The 26,323-nt window shown below is 42.2% G+C and overlaps 1 protein-coding gene across 2 annotated transcripts in view; it reads right to left on the bottom strand.

Annotated features, from left to right (window-relative positions):
* RAPGEF5 (Rap guanine nucleotide exchange factor 5) overlaps positions 1-26,323 on the bottom strand; it is a 159,806-nt gene that overhangs the window by 50,436 nt on the left and 83,047 nt on the right. Inside the window, exons 10-11 of one of the 2 annotated variants that reach the window (XM_051785914.1) lie at positions 14,627-14,730; positions 14,193-14,281 (exon numbers count right to left, since the gene is read on the bottom strand). In XM_051785914.1, coding sequence (XP_051641874.1) covers positions 14,193-14,281; positions 14,627-14,730 — 193 coding nt within the window. The remainder of the gene's footprint in view (positions 1-14,192; positions 14,282-14,626; positions 14,731-26,323) is intronic. The other variant, XM_051785915.1, reaches the window with a different exon arrangement.

Raw genomic sequence — 26,323 nt, 5'->3', positions numbered from 1 at the left:
TAAATGCAATTATTAAAAAAGGGGTTTTTTTCCTTGCTAAGAAGCAGTATCCTTTCTATATCACCACTGGTTAGCCCATGGAAAATCATAAATTATGTGATGACAGTCTCAGACTGCAATCACTTGTCCTTGGCTGCAGCCCAGTTAACACTTCTGCTAGGTGTAACACTTCCTATAGCTTTCAGGTTACAAAATAGTGAGCATATATTTATATTTCTTAAAGAGTGCCTGTCAGAGAAGGTAACAAAGCATCTTAAAGGAAGACTCTGAGGATTGCATACCACCCTACAGCTAGATGAATGCTTCATATATAAAAACGTATATTTAAAAGCAATTTTCCAAATCAGTTTTTAGAAACACATCACTGATTACAGTAAATTTATAAAAGCTGGAATCAATTCCATTAGGAGCTGCTGTGCTGAGCACACAGTAGCCCACATCCCAGAAGGACAATGAAGTATAATACACAAGCTCATTTAATCACTGCATCCAATTACAAGGAGGAATAAATCATCACACACATGCCTATGTCTGAATTTTAAAAAGTAAATAGATCATGAATAGTCAAGCCAAATGCTGTGAATCTCTGGATTCACAGATTAGCAGGGGAAGTGGTGCAATCACTTTCCATTTTAAATTTTTTGTTCAGTTTGGAGCTTGATCATACAGAGCTGATGTTCTCTGCATTAGGGAACACAAAATCCTGCCAAACATTCACCTCAGTGGAGTTTTCACCTCAGGGGTTCAAAGGACCCTTGTGATTCTTCAAAGGACCCCTGGCTTTCTTCTAACGCTATGAACAGCAGCACTTTGGTCAACTGCTTTGCTGTAAACTCCCTCATCCCAGATCTACATGACCATACCCTCCAGGAGGATCTGAACGCTCTCCATTTGTCAAGAAAACCCATTACAGCAGCTTCTTGGAAAGTTGATGGCATTTTCATGTTTTTCAGATGCTTTTAGAAAATTGTTATTAAATATTTATCATTCTTTGTAATCAAGAACATAGTTGTAACTTCCCAAATTACATCTTACTAACCTCGATTCCCTGAACAAATTTCCAATACTTTAAACTATGATGTTAAATCAAATGCCCTATGGCCCATCTGCATGTCAAAACCCTCACCCCAGCAGGGAGATTAGATTCTCATTAATACTAACAAGATCTGTATTCACACATCGAAGAAAAAAACCTGTCCAAAATATTTACATAAGCTGCACAAGTAACCCACGAGATGTTTGCCTGGAGAGATGGGCCATCATGCTGGAGATCCTAACAAAATTTCCCTCAACCCAGTGATACCATAACAGGACAGACCTCAGGAAAATGTCTCCTTGTGGCTTTGCAAAAGGAGAAGCCCAGTTTCAGCTGGCAGAGATCTTCCTTTGCCCAAGTTTAGACTTAGCTTGCCCAGCGTGCCTAGGTTTCCCTAATGACCACATCCCAAAATCTCCTTGTGTGTGCTTTGGGCTTCTGTCCACAGCAAACTTCGGGGTTCCAGAAGGCCCCATGATGGCAATGGCTTCTCAGGATCTCACACTGCCCTGGGGGAGGGCTCCCTGCCCACCAAGCATCCCTGCTGCACAGAGCACTGTAGCCCCAGCACAGATGGTGTCTTCTAGGTGTTTGCAAGCTGTGTGTGGCCCAGGAGCCCTACAGTGCAGAAACAAGGAGAGCAAGCAGGGAACAGATAGTGTCCCTTTGCTTTCTGTGGCCCTGCTCTGGGGGACATCCTTTCTCTGGGTCGGGGAAGAGGACAGCAAGGAGGCTGCAGCAGGGCTAGGGCTGCCTCCTTGCAATCAGGCCGGGCTCTGGCAGGCCAGAGGTCTGCACCTGTTTGTCTGTCCTAAGAATTACCTGGCCACCTCTAAGCAGCCTCTTTGTTCAATGCCTGCGTAGCTGAAGGTGGAGGTGAGGATGTGTTTCACCTGCTGGGAAGTGGGATGCACCTGTGTGTGCTAATTGCTAAGTCATACAGTTGTTGCCTCTCTGCTACTGCTTGCTGCCACATACCAGGATGGAAATTTCCCACTTCCTGTTACAGAGTTAAATTCTACAGACAGCAATGAAGGCAGTTAACCTCTACAGACACTAAGAGTAGAAGCTGTAGTCATCTTAATAGGCAAAATGTTTGCATTTGCCCATTATTGGTGGTTTTCATACTTTGGAGCAATGCTACATGGTCACTGCCACTTTAAGATTTTGAATGAAAACCCTTTGACAACCAGGATCTGACAAATGCTATTTGTTTGTGGTTGCTTTTCACTGTTGTTTGTTTGCTTCCAGCTTGTGGCTGTGTATCCCCCATGATGTACTAACAGTAACAACAAACAAAATCCCATGGACAAGGCTCCTGTGGGACAGGGAATGAAACCACACAAGGGTTTCATTATTGTATTGATGCCAGGGCTCTACATTCATGGCTGAAAAAGAACAAAACCGGGATCTGGCTTTCTGGTTTTAACTGCAGTGGTTCCTAGAGAGAGGTCAACCAGCCCTAAATCCTAAGAAATGGGGGTGGAGAGGGTTAAAGAAAGGCTGCTTGTGGAATTGGTAGAACCTTGTGGGCAGTGGGAAGAGGAAGGATAATGGCAGGAGGGGGATGCAGGGTGTAGGAAAAAAAAAAGAGGGAAGAAACTGAAAAGCAATAAAACGTGAGGTATAAAAGCCTCTAGCAGTCCCAAGTCAGACAGCATGATTTCTCCATGATTACATTCCTGATTCTGGCAATTTATATCTCCATCAAAACCTCAAGTTCAAGCAAAGGAATAAAATCACAGTTCATGCCAAATGCTGCCACAAGAAAGCCAAAGTTTTTTATTATTAGCTACCATCAAAATTAGATCCATCAATGCTGCCATTTTATTTACATTCATCTATTTTCCCCAAACTCTCACCCTAGAATATTTTTGCTCTCAATGTCCTTGAAAACATTACATTTTCACTTCAGAGAGAGAGCACTGGTTGGGTTTTGGAAGGATCTCACAAGCACTTCTGAACTAAGACAAGGTCATCTCACAATCTCAGCCTGGCTTGGGAGATAGTGATATGAGCTGCTGCCACAGCTACAGCTCACATTGGTGGTTTTCACCTTGTCTAAAAGACAGGACAAGTAATTTACTTTATTGCAGTAACTGATGCTATTCTGAAAAGCTCTTTCTGCCAGAGCCAGCTATACTCCATGAGGGTAACTGACATCTCATGAAAAACCTTTGGCTGTCAAAGTGCTGTAATTCCACTCCTACTTCAATCTCTGAAAGGATCAAAATTGACTTTAAAAAAACAAGCAGGACTGTCTCCAATGCCAACCACATAGAGTCTCCTAAAAGGTATTATGTACCTCAAAATTATACCAAACTAGATCAAACCTTTCCCTCTAAAAAAGCAACAGCAATTTAAAGCCTGCATTATGAGTTTACTAATTGCAATTAATACACAGGTCTTCTGAATTTATGCTCAGCTCATTCTGCTCTATTATCTCCTTTTCAGACAGGCCCCTCCTCTCTCACTGAAGTATTCCTACTACAACCATCTATTCCTACGTCCAAAAGCTGATCTTCTGACTTGCCCACTAAAATCAAAACCTAGCAAGATATCACAAACCACAGCAGAATGCCCCGCAAACCTCTTCCAGCACACAACAAATCTGGCCTTCAGCAGCTGTTGTCACATCTGCTCTTTCCCCTCTTATTTCCTCGGACATGCTAGAGAAGGTAGCAGCCAGTACTAGGGCAAGGCAGAGCAGAGCTCTGCTGCACCTGATAATTCAGAGTGTGTTGGCACCAGTTTGCCAATGCCCCAGACAGGCTTTCTCAAGCAATGGTGTTTATTCAGCTATACAGCAAGCAGAGGCATTTGATGCAGTAATGCAGCTCCAAGTCTGCAGCTATTAAGGGAAAGCTTAACAGCCCACAAAAACCCTCATCAGGCACTACCCACTGGGAAATAGGCAGAAATCTATACTAATTAATGGTTCACAAATAGGTCTTGGGTTGTGGCTTTTTGTTCTTAATCTCCCCAGGTGACCCCTGAGCTTAGGGATTTATAGAAAGTAGTAAAATGGGAAAGAAAAGGACTGCATCAGTACACTGTACAACCAAGCATCACCTAACGGTAGTAACAGGCAGTACGACAGCGAGCTTAATAAAGAAACAATAATTGTAGTTTGGCTACAGCCAAAACCAGTCCCACTCTTGCTCACAAAAAAACCAAGGCTGCTACTTCCATAGTATCGTGAAACTGTTTGAACTCAGGACATGTTAAGAAGGATTGTGGGGGAAGGAGGAATTAAGAGCATGAGAGTAAATTTAGTTCACAAGGGGGAAAAAAGCTGCTTTGAAGAGCAGATTTCTTTCAGATTCTTAATACACAACCTCAAAGCACAGGTCTGCAGTGAATCCATCCTTCCACTCTGTGGGCGGGGAATGAAGGCACTCTTTATATTTCTCAGAAAATGTTAATCTCACAAAAAAATCATTGTATTATAGCAACTTGGAGCACTGGAACTCAAACCCCAAAGACAGTGTGTGAACTGTATTCTTGGACTCAGAGATGCACCAAGTATGCCAAGATTCAGTTTTATGTTTTCAGTATTCTTACATAAAAACTTCCCCACTCCATAAAGGCTTTCTAAAAAAAAAAAAAAAAGAATTTCAGAGCACCATCTCCCAGTTTTATAACATTACAGATTCTGCTTTTAGGAAAGACTGCTTTGCTGTGTCCTGAGAACAAGTTCCCATCTTAACAGCCATTGCATTAAGTGCCAACAGCAACACAGGAGTCATTAATGTACAAACACACCTACTTAAAACAGCAGGTGGGGAATCCCTGTGTGATTGAAGAGGAACACAAAAAGAGTATTGAAGACAGTGCCCAGTTTTTCAAGTTTGCAGATCAGCCTTTAGAAGGAAGGAAAGGAGAGCAATGAGTAAGCAGTAAGAATGATAAGCAGGCAGGAAAGATGGGGGACCTGTGGTGAAAGGCTCTATGGTTGGGGTTTCTGAAGGACAGTGTACTCTGTGGATCCAGCTGAAGGAGTAGGACATGTGGACACTTCATAAGAAGCAGCAGCACTGATATTTCAGTTTTGCATTTCCAGTTCCTACTCTCACAGATAACTGCCCTGCCAGCCCACACACCATCTGTTGCTATTCCTCTTATGCTACCCTCTTACAAATCAGGTCTCACTTTTCATCTACTAGAAACAGCACTTTTGAGATAACTGTATATGTTTTATTCTGGGAAAACATGAAGACAGGGCTGTATCTGGGGGCTGAGAGGATCTGGAAGTTATTTCACCTTCGCAGTAGGGGTTGTCCTCTCCCTTCATACATTTCACACTTGGGAATGGATCTCTAGTAGACAGAAGTCAGCAAGAGTTACCACAGTTTAGATTCACTTCAGAATTTGGCTATGAGTTTTTTCCAAGATGATGTTGACTTGCTTTGTCTTTGATGTCTTTCTTTATGGCTCACTAGAGCCGGTATGACATCAGTTGCAACAGAAGGGACCTGGCCTGCTTCATTCTTCAGACCTGCAGCTGTGGAACTGACCCAACCTCCAGCGTAGCATTTGAGCCAGATGGGGAATCAACCCAAGTGGCTGGCATATTTCTAAGATGACATCTCCCTTGATGAGAGCGATCTCTTTGGCATGACCACTGTGCAGTGACTCAGTTTTCCCCTTTGACTTTATGGCCCTCAGTCCCAACCTTCTGACCTGGGAACACAAGTTATTTCTGCTACATCTGACACTGACCAGCCCCACTTGAGTGATTAGGAAAGGATTCAGACTAAGGTAGAAACTAAGAGGCAACTCTGCTACTCCTTTCACCACTAAAATACAAGCATTTTTATATCTTGCAAGTATTTTTTATCCCTTTCATATACTTCCTTGCTTAGCAGCACCAGACAATTAGGAATTATTGAAAGCACCATTCTGAAAAAAGTTCTATATAAATGCTTCTCAAATATACCAACATGTATCTTTATAATCTCAGTAATTTATCTGTTAATTTAGATATATCTACCACCACATATAATTTCATATATTTGAAATACTTAATCCATTGATCTGATAATTCATATCACCTATATTTCCAATATCATTAGGGAAAATGGATGTTACAAATAACTGATTAAACCTCTTTAAGGTCACGTTTCCAGAAACCTTACCAAATTCCCAGTATCATAACGTCTTATCTTCCAAGTACCTCATCAAAATGCTTATATGACCCAAACCTATTTTGCAGTACAACAAATGAACACATTCTGCCTTTTTTGACTTCAAAAAAAAAAAGTTAAAAGCCTTTTCCACTGTGAAAAGAAAATTATTCTTACCCCTAAAAATATTCTCCTGATAGACCTACACTTTCCAATTCTTTTCTGCTTAAACAACTAAGATCATCAAAATCCCTGATATCATCTACAATGCACATCTTCATACTAAATGGTTTCACACCAGGCTTTCATGACAGCTCCTCATCACTTTCTCACATAGCAAAAGGTGACAAACTAGCTATAATATATCATAGAATTACAGAGAAAGGACTGAGAAACTAAGAATACTATGATCTAATTGACTGTCATATAGAATAGGTAGCTTTTTCTTCTGCAAATTTTACTCAAACACAAAACACTAAACACTTGGGCTCTACCAGCTATTCTTACACAGAGTACAAAAACATTTATTTAGGTGCCTAGGTGCTGCTGGGCATCCCGAAACCATGTGTTTGTCTGATGGTTACCTCAGTTCCTTTCTCTCCCTGAAAGGGTCTAAATTGCTAGGTGTTTCTACAGCATAAAAGTATTTGTGGTGATGAACTGAAAAAATGCCATCAGTATCTACAGAGTCAGTCCTGATCATGAAGACACAGTCCCGATCACTAAGGATGTTTATCATTCCCCGTGCTGACTCTGGTTACCCAGTCATTGGACATAATGGTGAGACAATTCAGGAGCAGCATTGCCAGACTTTGCCTTTCTGAAAGTTTGCCCAAACAAGTTTTATTGCCCAAGTGCAAGTAAACCCTTTTCAGGCTCTGCATCCTCATTTCTCAGAAAAACTGTCTGAGCTCCTGACGCAAGACTGCACCTTAGACAGATTCCCCTCACTGGCATTTCCCATTAGCTTAGGCACCGCAGCGTGTGACACACTGTCTGCAGCGAGACCCAGACACGATGCTCCTTCTGCAAACTGATTCAGCTCACTACTGTGACAGAAAATAATCCTATCAAAGAGGAAAACATAGATTCCTACTAAGATACCTAAACCTGCTTGGAACAAGGTCAAACCAAGTATAGCTGAGGAGAAGGGGTTACACGGCAATGTACAGGCAGAAAACTACAGGATGTCAGATCTTCCCATTTGAGCAGAAGCCAGTTCAGCGCCGGCAGCTTTGGTCCCAACTTCATGATATCCCTAGAGCTCCTGCTTCTCTTATCCCAGCTTCAGGTCCCACAATGTCATTTGCAAAGCCATTCAGCAGAAAACTCTTCACACTCTGCTGCCAGCTGAACTGATAACTCACTCAGTTGTCCTACCTGAAAGAACTAGTATCTTATTATAATCTTGGATTCTGATTAATTCCTTTCAAACTGCAATGTGCTGCATGTGATAGACCAGGTCAGATCAAAGACCCCCAATAAAAAAGAACCAGGTCTTTGACAGCAGCCAAAAGAGGATGCCCAGGGGAAGAAATAAACTAAGAAAAAGACAGTTATCTTTCCAGGATACACCCTCTTAGCTTCCAGCAACTGGCAGCGCAGATTTTCCAAATGGGAAGTTGTATCGACATTACTGCAGTGATGAAGTTTTTGCCAGGATTTTGCCTAATTTGTTTTTAAACCCTTCCGATCTTTGGCCTCCCCAAAATCCTCACAACAATGACTTTCACAGTTTAGCTGTCCATTATATCAGAAAATTACTTCTCTTCAAGATTTATAAACCAAATAATTTCACTGTGTTACAAAACACTTGGTATATTATAAGAAACAATGAACAATCTTTCCATGTCACCTTCCCCACACAATTCAGTCCTATAGATCTTATATGCCTCCTTTACCAAAGTTGCCTTCCTATGAAGACCAGACCTAGACTATTTATTCTTAGATGTATTTAATCTATAACTCTAATCACCCCTGCTTCCCTTTACTTCATTTTCAACCTTTCTGAGCTGGGGGAGAAGAAGGAATCACATTATACGTACCATATTACACATTTATGCAATATTATAACTATGGTTCTTGCTTGTCTTCTGTCCTAATTAGCCCAAATACCATTTGCTTTTTTACCAATGCTGATCAAAAAATTTCCAAGAACTACCCACACTACCTCCAAAGACCTATTTTCTGCATGATAATAGCCAATTTGGCACTTCTGTTGAATATGTATAATAAGGATTTCCTCTTCTCCATGGTAGAAAACGCATTACTTTGCATTTTTCAAACTTGGATCCCATCTGCAATTTTATCCTGCAGTCATGCAGATTTTTATTCCTTTCATCTTTCTTCAGCCACAGGGCTAGTTTGCAGGGACCCACTCCCAACTTATTTTCCCAGTTCTACACTGCCCTATTCTTACTACTTTCATGAGGCTATTTTTGAGTTGGATCAGCTTCCTGATCTATCACAACTCAAACAGACAGAGGTGGGGATAACAGGGTGTACAAGAATATAACCTTGCATGGCTACCAAAGGTGAAACCAGGCTTTATTTATCACAAGAGTCTCAACTGTTTAATAACATCAGAACATCATGTTACCTCAGATTTTCATTCCACAACCCAGTCTCCAATGGCGAATTCCCTCCATTTTAAACACTAACAACAGTACAGTGGCAAGAGTGAGTGGCCAGGAAAGGCTGAGTTGCTTCTTTTGACTACAGCGCCAGTTGATGCTGGAATAATGTATTGGTAAAATGACAACCTTATTACTTAGATGTTCCCCAAATAGAACCATTTCTTTTAATTGGCATCACATTTTCCACCTTCCCCTGCCACTCAAGCTGATTTATATGATAGATTACACACCACTGTTAGGAGTTCAGCAATTTCATATCAGAGTTCCTTTAGAAGTCTTTGGGGAATAATATGCGATCCTCGTGATTTGTTACTATTTATTTTATTGATTTATTCTAAACCTACTTCTACTGACACTCCAATTTGAGATAGCTTAGACTCATACTGCACAAAGCAATGGTCCTCTGCAAGAACCTCCTCAGGTTCTCTCACATTGATCATTGAGATATATTATTATTTTAGCTTTTCTGCAATGCTTACACTCATGTACTCCAGTAAACTTTTGATCCACTCCTATGGACACGGCAGTAATATGCATTTAGCCCACTCAGTTCACCAAATTTTCCTAAAACTTTGTGGGAAAGTTTATAAAATCCCTCAAAATTATGACCGACAACATTTCATTATAAAGGACTGGTAAGAGGAAGGGTTAGCAGGCATTTGTTCTATCTATCCTAAAAGCTGGAAGGTAGGATCACAAAGTGTTGAGCAAATATTTATTCCTGTTGACATCAGTCCACATGCATCAGATACACCTATATTGACTATGTGGCAGTCAGTCACAGGAGTACATTTTTTAATACCTTTTAATCATCAGTAAATAGCGTAGTGAGCAAAAGACCTAACAACAACCATCATAGCTAAGAAACAAAAGATAAAAAAAAAACAACCAGATTTTTTTTCTTGGATCATTAAATAAAATACAGCCACCTGGAAAAGGCAGAGCTATATCCATTTTTTTTTGCATCATCATTTAGCAGCTGACTATGATCAGTTCATGCAAGATAGTACCATTCTCATACAAGGTTATGTACAGTTCCACAGAGGTGTCATGGTCCAACACCAAAGCAGTGTCATTGATGCAAGTGTAGAAACAGAATGTACTAAACAAAAGTAACCCTTACACTAGTAACCCTAGCACTTCTAGGACAAATGGACACGGTCTGAAGGCCCCTCCTAGGGGGAGGGGCCTATGTTATGATCCTAAACCTAGGATCATAAGCTGCCACACTGCTTCTGTGGGACAGAGGAGAGTTCCCAGTAATCCAGGGATCATGCACAGTCTCAGATAAGATGACACAGCATGACACAAAGGTCATTACTCCTTTCTTTTCCTATTCTGAAGATATCCAGACCATATTCTGTACCTCTTCTAGCTACATCATGAGAATTTGTTCTTTTTCTGTACCCTTAATCCTTCTCCAGGCATTCCATCATTTGCCATCCTAATGTCTGCAACAGCCTAACAAAAATATCATGCCTCCTCCTTGCCACAATCCCTTTCACCCAGTCCACTACAAAGATACATCAGTTAAGACTGACACTGTCACGTTGCTCCAGCCATACCATTCCTCATTTCCTTTCTCTAGATCTCCATTTCCCACTGCTTCTTGCTCTCAAAGACCTTCACAAATCAATCTCTTCTTCTCTCTACTCATTCTCTAAAATGAATCCCGCAGCAGGGAGATAAAAGACAGGTGGTGCCAGCAGATGCAACGAGGGAGATTATGTTCTACTTCAGCAGTGTTCTGTTTAAGCTGCCTGAGAGAGGTGGCCCAGTGGATGGAAGGAAACTATCTGAGGGATCCAGACAGGCCTGGAGAAGTAGCAGTGAATGTGATCATCACTATGTCATTCCAGAGGCTGCCAAATGTTGAATGCAATCACCACATGCCAACACAGTATGTTTGAATAGAGACCAGGCAGAATATACTCCGAAGACTACATCAGAATAATATCCAGAGAAGAAAATGCTGCTAACGCCCAAGAAATAAAAGATTTTGCAGAAAATCTGAAAGAAATGTTGTAGTCAATGGGAAGGGATTAGAGATCTTAAGACACTAAGATTTGGCCTCTTGGAGATTACTTGTTCAAATCCCCATCCTTGATGAGGATTAGCCCAGGAGGTATGCCTTGCCTTTTCTGCCTCGATATTGACATATTTGAAGTATCTCACTCTGTTCAGTTCTCAAAACTTCAAACTGCACTCTAAAATACACACTCAGTAGACATTCCCCACTGATTTCAACAACCTGAGAGATGACTCAGAAAAGTAGTTCATTACAGAAATTTAAAATTTCCATCCATCTCATGGTAGGGAACAAGAACAGTGTTCTTGGGAATTGGTACATTACCGATTATATGTAACTCAGTGAGACAAAAACTTACTTCGAGATGGAAGCTAGCAACCCTTTGTTAGTGGCAAGCCCAAATTTAAGCTGATGTCTCAAGATCTTGCACATACTCCCTGACACAGTCATCACAAAAAGCCCTCAGTCATTAAACAGCTATTGAGTTAAGCCTAAAGAGTCTTGCAAACCTCAGGCTTTCAAGACATCCTGCCTACAGAAGTCACCTGAGCAACAGACTAGTCTAGCTGTGCAGATTGCAGCATCTTCTTCAAGTGTCCTCAGCTGCTATAACAGTGCTTTATCATGTCACAGGCAATGGCACAAATCTTCAGGTTGGGTCCCTACCTGTTTATTATAGCAGAGTTTATTAAGCTGAGTGCTTAAGGTACCTTGCTACAGGTTTAGCAGCAGTTGTAGGAAGTCTTAAGGCCTGGGCTGGTCCCTAGTTAAATTTATTCCAGACCAGCCCCAAAGCTTCCTTTACTCTTCCAAGTGCAAGCAGTACCTGCTGACTTGGGCTAGAAAAGGGAGGATAGCTGGAAGCAATGCATGGTGTATCATTCAGTCATGTCAGCGTTTATAAGAAGCTCCATGACCATGCTAGCCCCAGGACAGCGGAGTTTTTTGTTAACAACCATAGAGGGCTGCAGTTATGATTTGGTATACAAAAGGTGGGAATGATAACATGCAGAGCATCCCTCCTTGGGAAACAGTGCAAAAGGTCAAACGGAACAACAGCCCCTTGTGCGTCAGCATATGTAAGAACAGCCCTTTCTCGTGTTCTTTACAGACACAAATAAACAAACTGCATTGGGGGCTGCAGGGAAAGCGAGAGGCCACGGAATTCACCCTGGAACTGGCAAAGAGACAGCAGGAGCAGCAGCTGAGTACAACATCGTCCTTTTCTGTTCCACAAAGCTAGGTCTGCTAAAATAAAAGCCTGTGGAACTCTGCAACTTGATATAAGATGGGCCAGATTGGAACTAGAAAAAAATACAAAAACCAGTAAATCCAAGCACACAAGGATGGCAGAAGGATGCCGTCAGGTGCACACACAAAGAGGTACATATGCACAGTCAACATCCCATACTTCCTCATGACAAATGTCACTGAGTCTGCAAAACAAACTGATAAAAACCATTACAGGAGCCTCCTCCTCATAAACCACTGGGAAACATAACTCCCAAAGTCTTTTATTCTGATGAAGTTCTATATTACCAGATTAATAAAATCAGAAGAAAATGGCATGAGAAGCTACCCTTGAGGGGGTGAAGAGCTGCCGGGCAAGGTTTAGCACACATCTCTGTGATGGCAAAAAAATGAAGGCACAGCTACTTTTTTCTGTCCCTGGGATCCAGTTAACCCCGGCTACAGGGCAGAGCCTAATTGTTTCTTTCTAAAAGGAGTTAGGATAAGGCAGAAGAGGTGAGTGGAAGCTAATCAACCTTTAAATACTTTACCATCTGCTGACAACCAGGCAGTGGTTTAGCATTTGTTTTGAGAACAGTTTACCAGCCCCTCTCACTAACAATAAGACCAGGCTTACGAACAGCCTTTGGGAGGGAGAGAGACCAAAGAGAAAAAAAGAATAGGCAGCACACGGGAGGATGTATCTAATGCTTTATGTCAGGAGGGCTTTGCATTTACAAACACTAAAATATAATGAATATCACCAGTGAAATTCTCACTGTTTTCCAGCAAGATTGTGAGCTTATAAAATAAGATGAAACAGAATATAAAGACTGGCAGCTGATGTCCCCCAGTCTGTGTGTGATAAACATTAATGGGTAAACTTATTCTGGATTCAATATTTGACCTTAAAAGGCCAATGAAGGATCCTCACTACACTACCTATGAGCTGGTTCAAGTAAATTATACTCCGAACTAGTTTGAGTGCATCTGTGAAAGGAAAACAACCACAGCCTCTCTCAGCACTAAATATTAATGTCTAGGCAGACAAAAGCGGCAGTAGGAACACCGTAATAATATCACCAGCAGACACTCTATATGTTTCTTCAGGGCATTGACACATTAGCACTAGGAATATGCCTATTGTCCCACATTAAACTAATGACTTGTTCTGAGACGTTCCTCTGGGAATCGCAGATGTTATTTATAATTTCAGACACTTAAAAGGATTAAAGTGTGTTTATTCTCAGTAATCTCATTTGTAGAGAAAGATATATACAGGCAGCAGGAGTATGCATTTTAACCCTATTGGGGACGACCAAATGCACAGCTCCACAGACAGCCATCTGCCCTCCTCTTCGGTATTTGGGACCTCCAAAAGTCTCACCAGCCTGGGTGCTTTCATTAAAACCACCTATGAATTGCAGGTTACAGGCACTTCTGATAAACTCCATGAGCTCTTGGTGACAGCAGGCTGCGCATACTGCCAAGAAATCCAGCTGAAAATTAAACTGCATGTCAAGTAGCCCGACCTTATAGAATAATTGCTCGAGGCTGGAATAAACTACACTCTCTGATTGAAGACATGCAAGTAGAGCATCGGGCGATACGCTGTGCCCTGGGCTATAAGCCGTTTCTATGAAGCAGTTGTGTCAAAGTACTGAGGCGATGTCAATACGAGTAGCTTGTCAGTAGATGAGGTGCACTGCAAGTATCCTGATCAATAGCTGCAGGCTACGAGGGATGGCAGCCCTGCCTGCAGAGACATGGGTGCTGTACAAAGCCCGCCACAGCTTGCGCTACCCAGGCGGCAGCCAAAGCCGAACGCAGACCGGCCCCAGTTGCTGCTGTGCTCGCATCTGCCGAGTGGCTCCGGTAACGACGGTGCTCCTGCCCCGGGGCCGGCGCCTCGCTCCGCCACCTCCCGGCTGCCGCGCCGCGCTCTCGGGTTCCTCGCATCGCCCCGGGCTGCACATCAGGCTGGCAGCGGCTTGCGGCCGGCGGTGCCCGGCAGCGACCCTCGGCCCGCCCCGCTCTGCCAGCACCGGCACCGGCACCTCTCCCCCATTCCCGCCCGGGGCCGGGGACACACGCTCCCCGGCCTCCTCCGCCTCCCCGCCAGGCTCGCTCCTTACCCGTCTCTTTGTCCTGGGCGGCTTCCAAGTGCAGGTCGCTGAGGAGATGCTCCAAAATCTTCTCCGGCGTCCCCGACACCACCACGTATCTGTCAGAAAGCAGAGAGTCCCCGGAGTCATCCTCGGTAGAGGACTGCGAGCGGCTGCTCCACTCATCCTCCTCGTCCTCCTCGTCGATGTACTTGAAGTAAGGCACGTCGAAGGTGGGCAGCGGCCGCTCCCCGCCGCGACCCCCCAGCGCCTCAGGCACCCGCACCCTGCCGCTGCCCATGGCGCCCCGCTCCCGCCGCGCCCGCCGCCCCGTGCCCTAGGCGCGCCCCCCGGGGGCCATCGCCCTGCCGGGGGCCGCGGGCCACCGCCCCGCCCGCCGCCGCCGCCGCCGAGCCCGGCCCGGCCGGCCCAGCCCCGCACGCCCGGAGCCGCGGAAGCCTTACCTCCCGCGCCGCTCGGGGGCCGGGCTGCGTGACCACACCTTCCGCAGCACCAGCGCCGCGCCGGCCGCCTCCCGCGCCCGCTCGCCGCCGCCTCCATCGTCCGCCTTCCGTGCGCAGGGGGGGAAAGCGACAGAGAGAGCGCGGTCAGTGCCCGCCGGGGTCGGGGCTGGGGCTGCGGCTGCTGTCCCGCCGCGGGCTCCAACCGGGGGGAACCGCTGCCGGAGGCCTAAACTGGGGAGGGGGCTCTTTACACCGCGGGGCAGAGAGGAGGAACGGGCTCCCCTTTGTGAGCAGCACTGGGCTCCCTGTGTTGGATTTTAATTCACAGAAGCCAGTGGGGATGGGAGAGGGTCTTTGACTGTGCGGGTTTCTGTGTCCCCAGCGTGGTGGCTTTTTTAATTCCCTTCCGATCAAATAAAGCAGAGGACAGGTAACAATAGTCTGAAAGTGGTAAGTGCTCCCGAGCACGCCAGTAGCACAGAGGCAGAATACACCTTCTGTACTTCAATAAAGGCAATAAAACCAGCGGAACAGGCGTGCAATGTGTTCCTCTGAGCATCTCCTAAAATACTCCGTGTACAGATCTCCCTTCTTTTCAACAACTTTTTAACTCGGGAAACAAACACCCTCACAGAAAGGTCAGCCCAGTGACTGTCCCGGGTGTGAATCTTGGCTAAGCTGCAGTTTGGGCACTAACTTTCTCCCTCCGTGCTCCCTCAAACAGAATGGAGCTGAACCATCATCCATTTGTGCACACGCAGCCCGCATCCCCAGTGCAGCCAAAGCCAGCTGACTGAGCAGTGCGGGAGATGAGAGGTTGTTGCTGACTGAGCAGGGCGCATTGAAACTCGGCGGCTGCCAAATAGCGGCTCCCAGCGCTCTGCTAGATCCTCCTGGCAGATTTAGTCACCGGAGGGTGAGCGAAACAAAAGAGGCAGCTGTTGCAGTGCGAGTAAATCCAGGTGCTGTTCCTCTAATTCTGACCTGGTTTAGTTATATCGTTCAGTATGTCAAACACACCTATGAAAGCAAAATAGGTGTACTACTCAAAGGACAGAAAACAGCATTTGTGCATCAAGAGTAGGTCCAGCAGTGAGAAAGACTTCAAGTGGGCTAAAAATTGATGAGGAACAGATCTGTCTTGACAAAACAAGGGAGAGAAATCGCTTTATGACTCCTTTTTCTATTCTTTCATTTCTTATTCTAAGACCCGGTAAATCTGACTGCTACTTCTGGTTGTCACTGTGGCAGACATGTGAAGACGCAGTCTCTGCCCTGAAAAAGTTTTCTTTATCAGTAAACAACAATGTAGAATTGATCTACTAAATTTCTACAAGGTCAGACGTACAGGTACTGAGCCAATTAATGTCAGCTATTCATTGTAACACTCCCAGGAGACATTACTGAGCAGCCGCATTACAGGAATACAGATACATAATTGTAACCTTCCATTCCACTGGCCATGGTTTTTTGTTGCCTACATATTTGAAAAACTGCAATGAAAGAAGCAGCAAAAGAGAAGGAGAGGAAGAACAAGAAACAGGCGCAGCATTAAAACAATTCAGTAACAGAGAGATTTATCCAAACAAATAAATTGCTCCATTTCTCTTTCCTTTCTCTGGCATCCTCTAAAATAGCCCTGTGCTCACTGACATTCCAAACTGCAGCACATATGGAGCATATATGTGATGTATGGTGCTGTATTCGTACAAACCATCTATTTCCACATAGATGGGAATGGATTTTAAGCACACCCATATACATTACATACATGAGCAGCTGGCAGCAAGTCAACAGGGAGCACTGGGAGGGTGAAAGCTCTCTCACACTGAAAGGACATTAACAATGGTTGTTCTGGATGATGGTGTTTCCCCTTCAGCATTTCACTAAGCAGAAACATTTTCAAAAAACCTTTTGGGTACTTCTTTGTGAATTAACAGCATAAAGTGCCCCAATGGTGAGATTTTCATAAGGCTCTTCCTCTTGTCCTTGCCTGTTTTAGCAATTTCAAAGAAGAGAAAAATCAACCTATTTTATCAGGAAAGACAAAAATTGTGCAAAACTAAGGCCAGTCGGGTTCAATTTGGATTTTCATTACCTATAATAAATACTTGCGAAAAAAAGGAGAGGGATAGAGAATTTCTTAATTTTGCTATCTTATATTGAAAATAATTTAAGGGAATAATTATTATTTCATTAAACTCCCACTTCTGCAGGAGTTATTTTTATGTTGTCAGGCCCTTTAGTCATATCACAAACCACAACAACTAACCTGAACAAAGCAAAACACAAAGACATGTCCTATGTATTTTCACAAGTTCTGATTTCACTACAGATATTACTCTAAAATGACATCAAGGCACGCTTCATTTATCAGAATCTGGAATGGTCTGTGAAATAATTAATTCTTGCTGTAAGAAAACCAGGCTGCTCTCAGCATGCTCCATCTAAATACAGTAGCAGATGAGAAGGAGGATGCAAGGGGCCCCCAAGTGATAAGCAGCGCGTACTGAAGAGCAAGGCAGCATCCTAGCTAAGTCCCTAGAAGTCAGCACACTGACTCGAGACATTCTCATCACATTTTCAATTAATAATGAAGCCTCACATCACTTTTTCAGACCCTTACATCTGCAACCTGTGCTGGCCACGCGGGGTCACAGCAGCTCAGCCTTACCACCTCTCTCATTTCATGGCTGGGCAGATGAATTGAGGCAGAGAGGCTACCACTGGTCACGCTCCAGATCAACAGCAGAATCACAGTTCACTCAGGTGATGCTACACCAGCACCTCAGCTTTGAGCCCCCCACACTGCCTATCTGACATTTATTTCACTCCAGTGCAGAGGGTAGGAAATGACTCTCAGTAGCCTGGATCAGAATACATTTGGACTTGTGCTTTCACAGAGGTAGTACAGGAAGGGGCAGAGCACCAGAGACACCACAGAGTTGAATCGCTGTCTCACTTTGCATGTGGCCTTGTGCAGACTCTCCCTGTCTCAGCTGTCCCTTCAAAAGCACCATTCACATCCTGCTTGGATGTTGTAATCAATCCCTGGTGCACATTACCCATCACTAGGAAATTTAGCTAGCTCTGCATCTGTCAACCATTATATTTCACATTTATTACAGCTTTTAATTAATCATCTGTTGATAGCTAAACACAGCACTATCAACCTCTATGTCAGTTCCCAGCAGGAGTTTCAAGTAAACAGCAAGGCCCTCTGGACTCTGTGGATCTTCCAACCAATATTATGGCCAATTTTCCACTCCTCTCATCCATCTTCCTAACACTGAGGTAAGCCATTTATCTCCTGGGTAATATATTTTAACAGAAGACAAGTGCTACCTTTATTTTCAGCATGAAAGGAACCCTGGGGTGGTATAAATATTTATATGCTTATAGGAATGAAACAGCTGGAAGTCCTTGCTTAGCGGGCCTCAACTTGTGGAAGTTATGCTTTGCATGAGCAGGAATATGACCCTCTGAATTACCACAGGGGTGTAAGAAAGCAGAGGTACATATGCAGTGTTGAAAACAGCCACAGCGTGCCAGCTTCCTTATGGAAGGCATTAGCTTTCAGGGTTATTTGCAATTGGCAGGGAAGAATCCAATCTCTGGCCAAAGCAACCAGTAACTTTGGTATCAGTCAGGGATATTTCTGTGTTCCTTGAATTCTTGAGTTTGGCCTTTTAAGTAATTAAAAGAGGAATGGACATCCAGAATGCACTGCCTCTCCTCTTCCTATGAGAAACCTCCACTGCTCAAAATAGCATTGAAAAATGTTGTATTTTCCAACAGCTTTCCAATAGAAAAAAAACCAGTATGGTCTGCAACAGACAGTATATTCATAAGCCTGCTTCACTGAAAAGAAAACACATTTTCACGTAATTTCTTCAAAGGACAGAACACCTGTGCAAGGATTTATTTCTTTATCTGTCTTACCCATTACTGAAGTACGTAAGTTGGAACACCCCTAAGCACCAATGCACACTATGCATTTCCCAATGACAGAACTTTTGTCCAATATCTCTTCACCTGCTTTTTTTAAAAAAGAGACCAGACACAGAGCTAATCCAGCAAACCCCACATCCAGAGAGACTCCCATATTTCTGGTTTCAATGGATAAAAAAGTAATACAACAACTAAGAGATAACCTATAAGGCACCTATAAACTTAATGGAGCATGGAAAATCCAGTCTGCAGACAGATTTTCCTGCTGCCAAACAACCAAGCAAAGCAAAGGCAAAGAGAATCTTCTTTGGACAACATGCAACAAAGCCAACTGCACACAGGCTAACTGCTTCAAAATCACATCAAATAACAAAGAAGTTGCCTCATCTATGAGCTATGGAGGGCAGGAACATTTTGTTTTCATAGCATAATTTGGTAAAACTGACTCAACACAATCAGATAAGGCTGATCACTTCTGCCTCTATGTCTTTTCATGCTGGTGCCAGGTCATGCCCTTGAGAGGTATGGGAAAATGATTCTAAGGGTTGTTTGTGTTCTAAAGAGAAGACTGCTCCCTTCAATGAATCCATGGAGTTTCCCTGTGCACACGAATATTTCCATGCAAATGGTGTAAAATACATGAGCAGAGTTGGGAAGAGGGCTCAGAAGTACAAGCGTAGAGAAGCTTCCACTGCTGTGCAGGGAAAGTGCTCCAATAGGTGACAAAGCTGGACAAAAGCCTCAAAATAACAAGATCCTCATTTCCAAAGACTGATTGTTTTGCTGGGCAGGTGTCTTTTTGCTTGGATGTTATAATCAATCTCTGGTGTATATTACCCATGCAAAAGAAGAATTACAAGAACATGAAGAAGACAGAAAGGTCAAGCCCAAAACCCGGAAAAAAATGGCTGGTATTCTTTATGTAGTTTCTTAAAAAAAACCACTTCTAATTTTTAGGGGGTTTCTTGGTTTTTGTTTTTTTTGCTATGTCTTGCTGCTTTGCCCAAACACCTCTGCCTTGTTCAGCCTATGTTAAAACTTCATTCTGAGACTGGGTCCAAGCTAAGAAAAAAAGGTGCTTGTCTGTTGGGACCCTGCTGTACCGATTGCAAAGGCTGGAAGCACCTGCCTCTGAGGTGTGACACTGAGAGAATGAGAACTAGATTGGACACACCAAAAGTGATAGTTACACCTCCATCCAGGCTCATTATATCCTACAAGCACATCTGGTTGTAACAGCCAAGAGGTACAGCTGTAAAGAAAACCCTTTGCAGCTCAGGCTGAAGCATGCTCAGAGCTTACAGAGCCTTCAACTATTAACCTCAAAGCTCTAGAAACTCTTTAGAGAGCTTGTACAAACTGCATTTTTTGGCCTCCAACTTGGGTCAGATTTGGGCAAATATTTATGAAGATGGCAAAAAACCAAAGACTCTTCCCCAAAGGGATTTCAGATCCTACTTCAGAAATATAAGGGCATTAGAGCTTCTCAGAGAACTGCTGCCAGAAATTTTTTTAACATAGCAAAACATATTTACCCCTAACTTCCCTCCTAGCTGCGTCTGAACCATGTTGGCTTCATTTTTCATTAGAAAATTAAATAGGCTGAAGCAGACACCTTTCAGAATGAACAGATAAGATGCAACAACTCTTAGAAGCAATGGAAAATTAAGTCTTATGATGTGAGATATTTGCCAATGCTAGCAATAGAGATGAGCCCTGGCTATAAAATATAAACATATTTATATTGCAAACATGATAGAAAGTTAAAAAAAATAACAAAATGCAACATTCTATTAACAGCTCTTTCTATAAGATACTCATCCAGACTGCATCCATCAGGACTAAAGACCTGCTTACACTTCACTATGCTTTTTCCCTGGAATCCATTATTGTGGAAATTGCAAAATTAGATTTAAAGTCACCAAAGTACAAACAGATATACAAAAATTACTCTATTCTTTGCAGGCTATTCCTCCTCATTTGACAAGAAGATGGAAAGGAACAGATCACAATTAACGTGGAGATGGACAACAATATCTCTGATCTCTGTGGATAATCCATCTCAGAATATGTTACTGTATTTCACAGCGTTGCAAGAGAAACCAAAACCTGCATTAAGATGTTTGATTTTCTTTCAACTACAAGAGGACAAAAGCATTTCATAGTCACCAGCACAGCTTAATCCAACTATATAAAGAGGAGACTGGTATTTTTTTTCTGCAGTGGTTACTCTCTTTTTATTTCAGAAAAATGAAAATAAAAAAATATTTACTACTCTACCTCTATTTAAAATATCACAACACAAAATGTTTTCAGTGAGCTGCCTGTTTTGTAGTTGCATGATCACCACTTTTTCCAAATTTCAAGGGAAAAATTACCTTACAGGACTGCAAGACCATCAAGAGCAGCTTTTCTTAAGAATAAAAAAAAAATCTTACAGAAGACTGTGTTATTTTATTCCACTATAAAATACAGCTCATAGGACAGACATATTTTATTATTTTTTCTCATGTCATCTTTTGTCCAGTTCGTTTTTGTACTCTAATATTTTTGGTTTTCTCTTCAGTTGTTAAATCCACTTTCATAAACATGGGCTAATTCACAGTATATTGGTAGAAACAAAAATCAACTAATGCCTCACACAGTGATTTCTCACTAACTTCTGACTGGGCTGTAAAACCATAAAACACTCTAAATTTTTTGACCACCACCTCCTTCAGCAAAAGGCACCCAGGGATTGTACTGAAACTTCCTAGTGGTCTCACACTGAGCTATCACTCTCAGAGATGCACAACAAAAAGCCGACATTCGGCTCAACACAACCTTCCCTGCATTTATCAACTTTGCAAATTGCGGTGAAATGAGCACAAGCCACAACATGGAAAAAAGAATCAAAATCCTTTGTTGCTGAAGCCAATTTTGAATATTGCATCTCATAATGCACAGAACAAGCCCTTTTAGAAAAACTGTTGGTGCTGTCATCTGCATATTGAGTATACGCAGCAAAGGCAACATTAATAACGAGTTATCCTTGTAGAGGGGTCAAAAGGACAGTGCTGGTAAGACAGAGATGACAGACAACAGGCATCAGGGAAAAGATTAATATCCCTACACAGTCATACATCAAGGAACTCAATTTTTGCCTGTAATCCCAAAACTGCTGAGAGTAGGATTATTTCTGCTTTCCCTATTACTAAGAAGAAAGAAACCGCTCATGAGAATAGGGCACTGCTAAATACGGGTCCCTATGTGAGCAGAAAGGCTGCAGTTAGGTCCTAGGGCAAAAAAATAAAGCTCAGTTGTGTGAGGTTCCCAAGCAAGGGTCCCACGGCAAGTGAGGTTAGGGATTCATTGTGCAGGCACTTAAAAACGTGAAAAAAGTTTGTGTAGTTACAGAAAGACAAAGGAAGTGAGAAAAGAGGAACCTCATGCAGCTTTTCACAGAATCATAGAATCATTTATGTTGGAAAAGACCTTTGAATACAACCACCGGAAAGTTTACAGTTAAAAAGGAAAAAACCTTTAATGTTCTTTGGAAAACAACAGAAGCATAAAATCCTCAACTGAAATGGGAATCCTGGTTTACACTTCCTTTGGCACACTTCGATAGTGCCATGTTGCAGTACAGATGAAGACACAGTGTTGGCCATGTCATAGCAGGTTAGCTGCAAGAATGCCCTAAATGGAGAACAAATGGACCATACCCCTGATTGGCCCCCAAATTTCCTCCAAATGTATTTAGGGCGAGAACACTTTAAGGATAGGGCTTTAATGAAAGGAAGTAATACTTTTAACACAGGGAAAAGGGCACACTTTCTAAAACAATGTAAAAAACCCCATTACTGGTATCACAGCCACTGAAGCAACGTTATCATAACCTTAACACTCCACAATTCTGTTGGATAATGAAAAATGTCTTCTTAAAACAATTGAAGGCTATGCATTTTGGTTTTCCTTTTCTTGGAGCACACACTCTTCATAGCTATTAGTGGGTAAGTTTGACAGCCTGACAGAGAGCTACCACCTTGGCAAGGACAACTGAGGAGGCCTTCTCTCTGTAACAGTACAAAAGCAGAAGGAAAAAAAAGGAAGAGGGAGTGGAGAGAGAGAGACAGAGAGAGAGAGAGAGAGAGAGAGAGAGAAAAGACGTGAGGATGGTATTAATATTGTTATCATTCTCTCACAGCTGGCAGGAAAGCACTTACTTGAAAAATACCAGTATATGGAAGAATTGCAGGCTCAGAGCATCTGTATTTCTAGAAAAACCTGCACCACACCGGGGCAAATTAACATGACTGTAGAACAAAAGGGGCAGATGCCAACCGTCCCTTCCAGTGGCCTTGCAATTAATGTGGTGGGATGTGAAGCTGATTGCAAATTTTCCAATGTAACTTTTTTTCTTTTACTGAAAAAATACGGATTCACTACTACATTCACTGAAACCATGCCAGAACATGTCAGTTTGAACAGAAAGCAGCCTGCTGGGCTTCCCCCACTGCCTGGACATACTGCCCACCCCAGGCTGGCAGGGCTTCTGCATCCCCTGCCACCCAGGAGCTCCACAGGCCTGGAGGTCCAGGTCTCAAGGTAAGTGTCAGGAAAATTCAATCTGTATTTCTGCCCTAAGAGAGTTTTGCAACTGTATTATTTTCACCAGAATCAGAATTGCAACTTTTTTCTTCCCAAGAATGTAAAGTTTCCTACAGGACAAAAATGCAAACACTAGATGCAAGTATCTCCTTTGTTAATAGCATAGCATAGCATAGCATAGCATAGAAAAGAATAGAATAGGAGTATGTAGATGAAACAACAGTTCAATACTCCAGTTACCTGGGGGATACACTGGAAAACACTGAAACAGTGTCTTCCATGATGTCAGTGACAGTAGGTCAAGCCTTAACTACAGTGAAAAGCAAGAGGGAGATGATATAAAAATTGCAGGACTTATGTTTTGTCCAGGAAGGGGAGGGAGGAGTGCCAAGGATTCAAGAAGGATTGCAGACTTAACCCAAATACCCCAGGACTGAAAAACCATATTACTATTACCATATAGGTCAGGGAAAATAAAATTGAAGATGATTGTGTAGATATACAGAAGTTATACTTGAGAATAATCTTAACATCAAAAGGGTGAAATTCTAGAAATTACTGGAATATAAGAGGAAATAGATAACAACTTGATTAACATCTAACAGGGCTGGAACTTGATTTCTCTGGCAGCCCCCATACAGCTTTCACTCAAGAATGAAAACTGCAGAATACAGCTCACTAACATTAATGGATTTAATTTATTAATGTAGACTAATATTCACCTTGGTAAGGACACATGTACAAAGGCCTTAGAACCTTTATAATGGAAGCAGCGATAAATAAGGTCTCCTGAAGGAATTGAGGACAGATGGCAGTAAATATATGACACTGTCAGCCTTATATTGCTCTAATTACCAGTTCTGGATGCATACAACTTCTAAGTCAAACAGACAAGATTGCTGATTCCTTTCTTTACCTTTCACTCCAATTTATACTTGGTGTGTAGCAAAACATTATTTAAAAAAACTGACTTATCCACTTACTGTCTATTAGAGAAACCTTTGTCTCTTAACTTATGTCCATAGGACCTCTCAGTGCTGCCAATGCCACCACTCTAATAAAAATAAAATTAAAATATGTATGCTATTCACATTATAAGCCATAATTACAAACTAGGAAGATTAAAACTTGCCTATTAAACTGAGGTGCTGCTCATTACATTTATCACTGTAAGGCATATATCTTTTTGTGGAAGCATTATGCTCACAGAAGGATGCAGCTAAGTACTCAGCAAAGGTCAGGAGCTGGTTCTGGTCTCACAAAAGGCTTAAGATAAACCCTTAAAACTGGGAATACTATATAAAGCTCAATCTCGTTCTCAAGAACTCCAGAATCAAACTTTCTCAAATGCACTGACATTTAACACGGTCTTCAAACAGCTAGTGTGAAAAAGCACTGAGTAAAGGAGTAAAAAAAAAATCCAAAGCTAATGTTTAAAATCAAAACAATTTATTTAACTTATAGACCAACAGTAGTTGTCACAAAGTAGAATTTATATCTTGTGGCTTGGTGGTTGTTTTCAGCTAAGTTAGATATAACGCAGCGATTTCTTTTGAAAAAAGCATGAATCACAATGGCTCCAATTTTCTTGGGTTTGGATGACAGTTTTAACTCACTCCAAAATAGTCTGAGATCACCAGTCTTTCTATTAACGCTTTCTAATGGTTCTTTCCTTGCTAATTAATTCATGAATCTAAATCATTCACAGATAGATAAGCCACTAATCACTCACAGTCTTGATAACAGATCCTAGGTAGATAGCAATGCATAGAACATGCAATAAAGCTGCCAAAAAGGAAAGGAAAAAGGAGTTAGAATGAAAAATAAAACTTACTTCTTCCACCTAATAGCAGGAGAGTTGATTCTGCATTTATCATGCAGGACAAAATACTCACTGATGTCAACAAATAATCAACTATAGAAATGAGAAAAATCAGGCTGCTTCTATACGGATGCTATTTTCTAACACTACACGCACAGGAGAAAATTACAGGATTTTTTGGTTTGGTAAAATATTTGTTGTCCACGTTTAGCAAAAGGAAAACGTTAAAGAATAAGGCAGGTAGGAAAGAGGGGTTAACAACCAGCTGTTTTCAGCAACAATTCAAAAGTGATGGTTATAGCACACAAGAAATAAAGAAATTTTATTGCAAGATTACAGTAAGGAAAAAGAAGAAAAGTGCTTTGTTGCATGCCTACATAAAGAATAATCCTATAAAATGATAAATTTAATTAAAATTTCATGTATTGAAGAAAAGTGTCACAAAAAATAAAAATTACAGAAACATATACAATGACACCATATAATGAAGTACAATTTAATATTTCTCCCATTTTATGATTTTAAATAATCACATATTGCTTTACTTTTATTTTGTTCCAGATGGAGTCATGTACCTACTTCTTAACTGCCTACATGCTCTAAAAATTCAGCATGAATGTTGGGAGTCTCTTCTCTGCTTTCTTTAGATAATACAATCATGGCCAACTTTAAAAGGGAGATAAGTTAGTTAAACCAAGGACAATCTCAACATTTATTCAAGTTATGGAATGAAAAATGCATCGTTACCATGGCAACTGTTAAATCACATGGTATCTGCAATGAGATGCAGGGCATCTTGAGTAAACACTCATCTGTGTGCTTGTGTGGTCTCCTCCACAAGGAACAGTTCCTTTGGGGAGGAACATGCGCAGAAGTGTGGCATAGTCCAGATTTCACTGTCTCTTCTGCAAAAAAGTTAATGGAAGTAATCCAAAATGTTATTTTTGCTCAGGGAGATTTAACCAGATCTAACCATTAGAATAGGAAGAAATATTGAGAAAAAAAAAGATCAAATGTTGAATGTTTTGCTAGGATTTGCCTCAATCAATACCATGAAACCTTGCAAATGACAGCGTGCCTCTCAAACTCACTTTGTACCCTTGCATCAGAAGACCATTCACAACAGCACTAGGAAAAAAGCCTTCCTGACAGCATGAAGGCTGCCAAACATGCAGCAGCACATCTTGCTGGGGCCGTGGGAGCTGTTACTGCCTCCAGCCATCTGCCCCTCCCTTCTGAGGGATGTTGCTGCCTCCAAAACAAGGACATCTGATCTACCCTTGAATCAACCCTGAACCAGGCTGCTGCATGTCTTGCTGGGCTCTGATACTATC

Source organism: Manacus candei, unplaced genomic scaffold, assembly GCF_025592945.1.
Source record: "Manacus candei isolate 608988 ecotype Guabito, Panama unplaced genomic scaffold, ASM2559294v1 h1tg000021l, whole genome shotgun sequence".
Classification (NCBI taxonomy): Eukaryota; Metazoa; Chordata; class Aves; order Passeriformes; family Pipridae; genus Manacus; species Manacus candei.
Note: the sequence above shows the minus strand (reverse complement) of the source record. Positions and strands in the feature narration are given on the sequence as shown.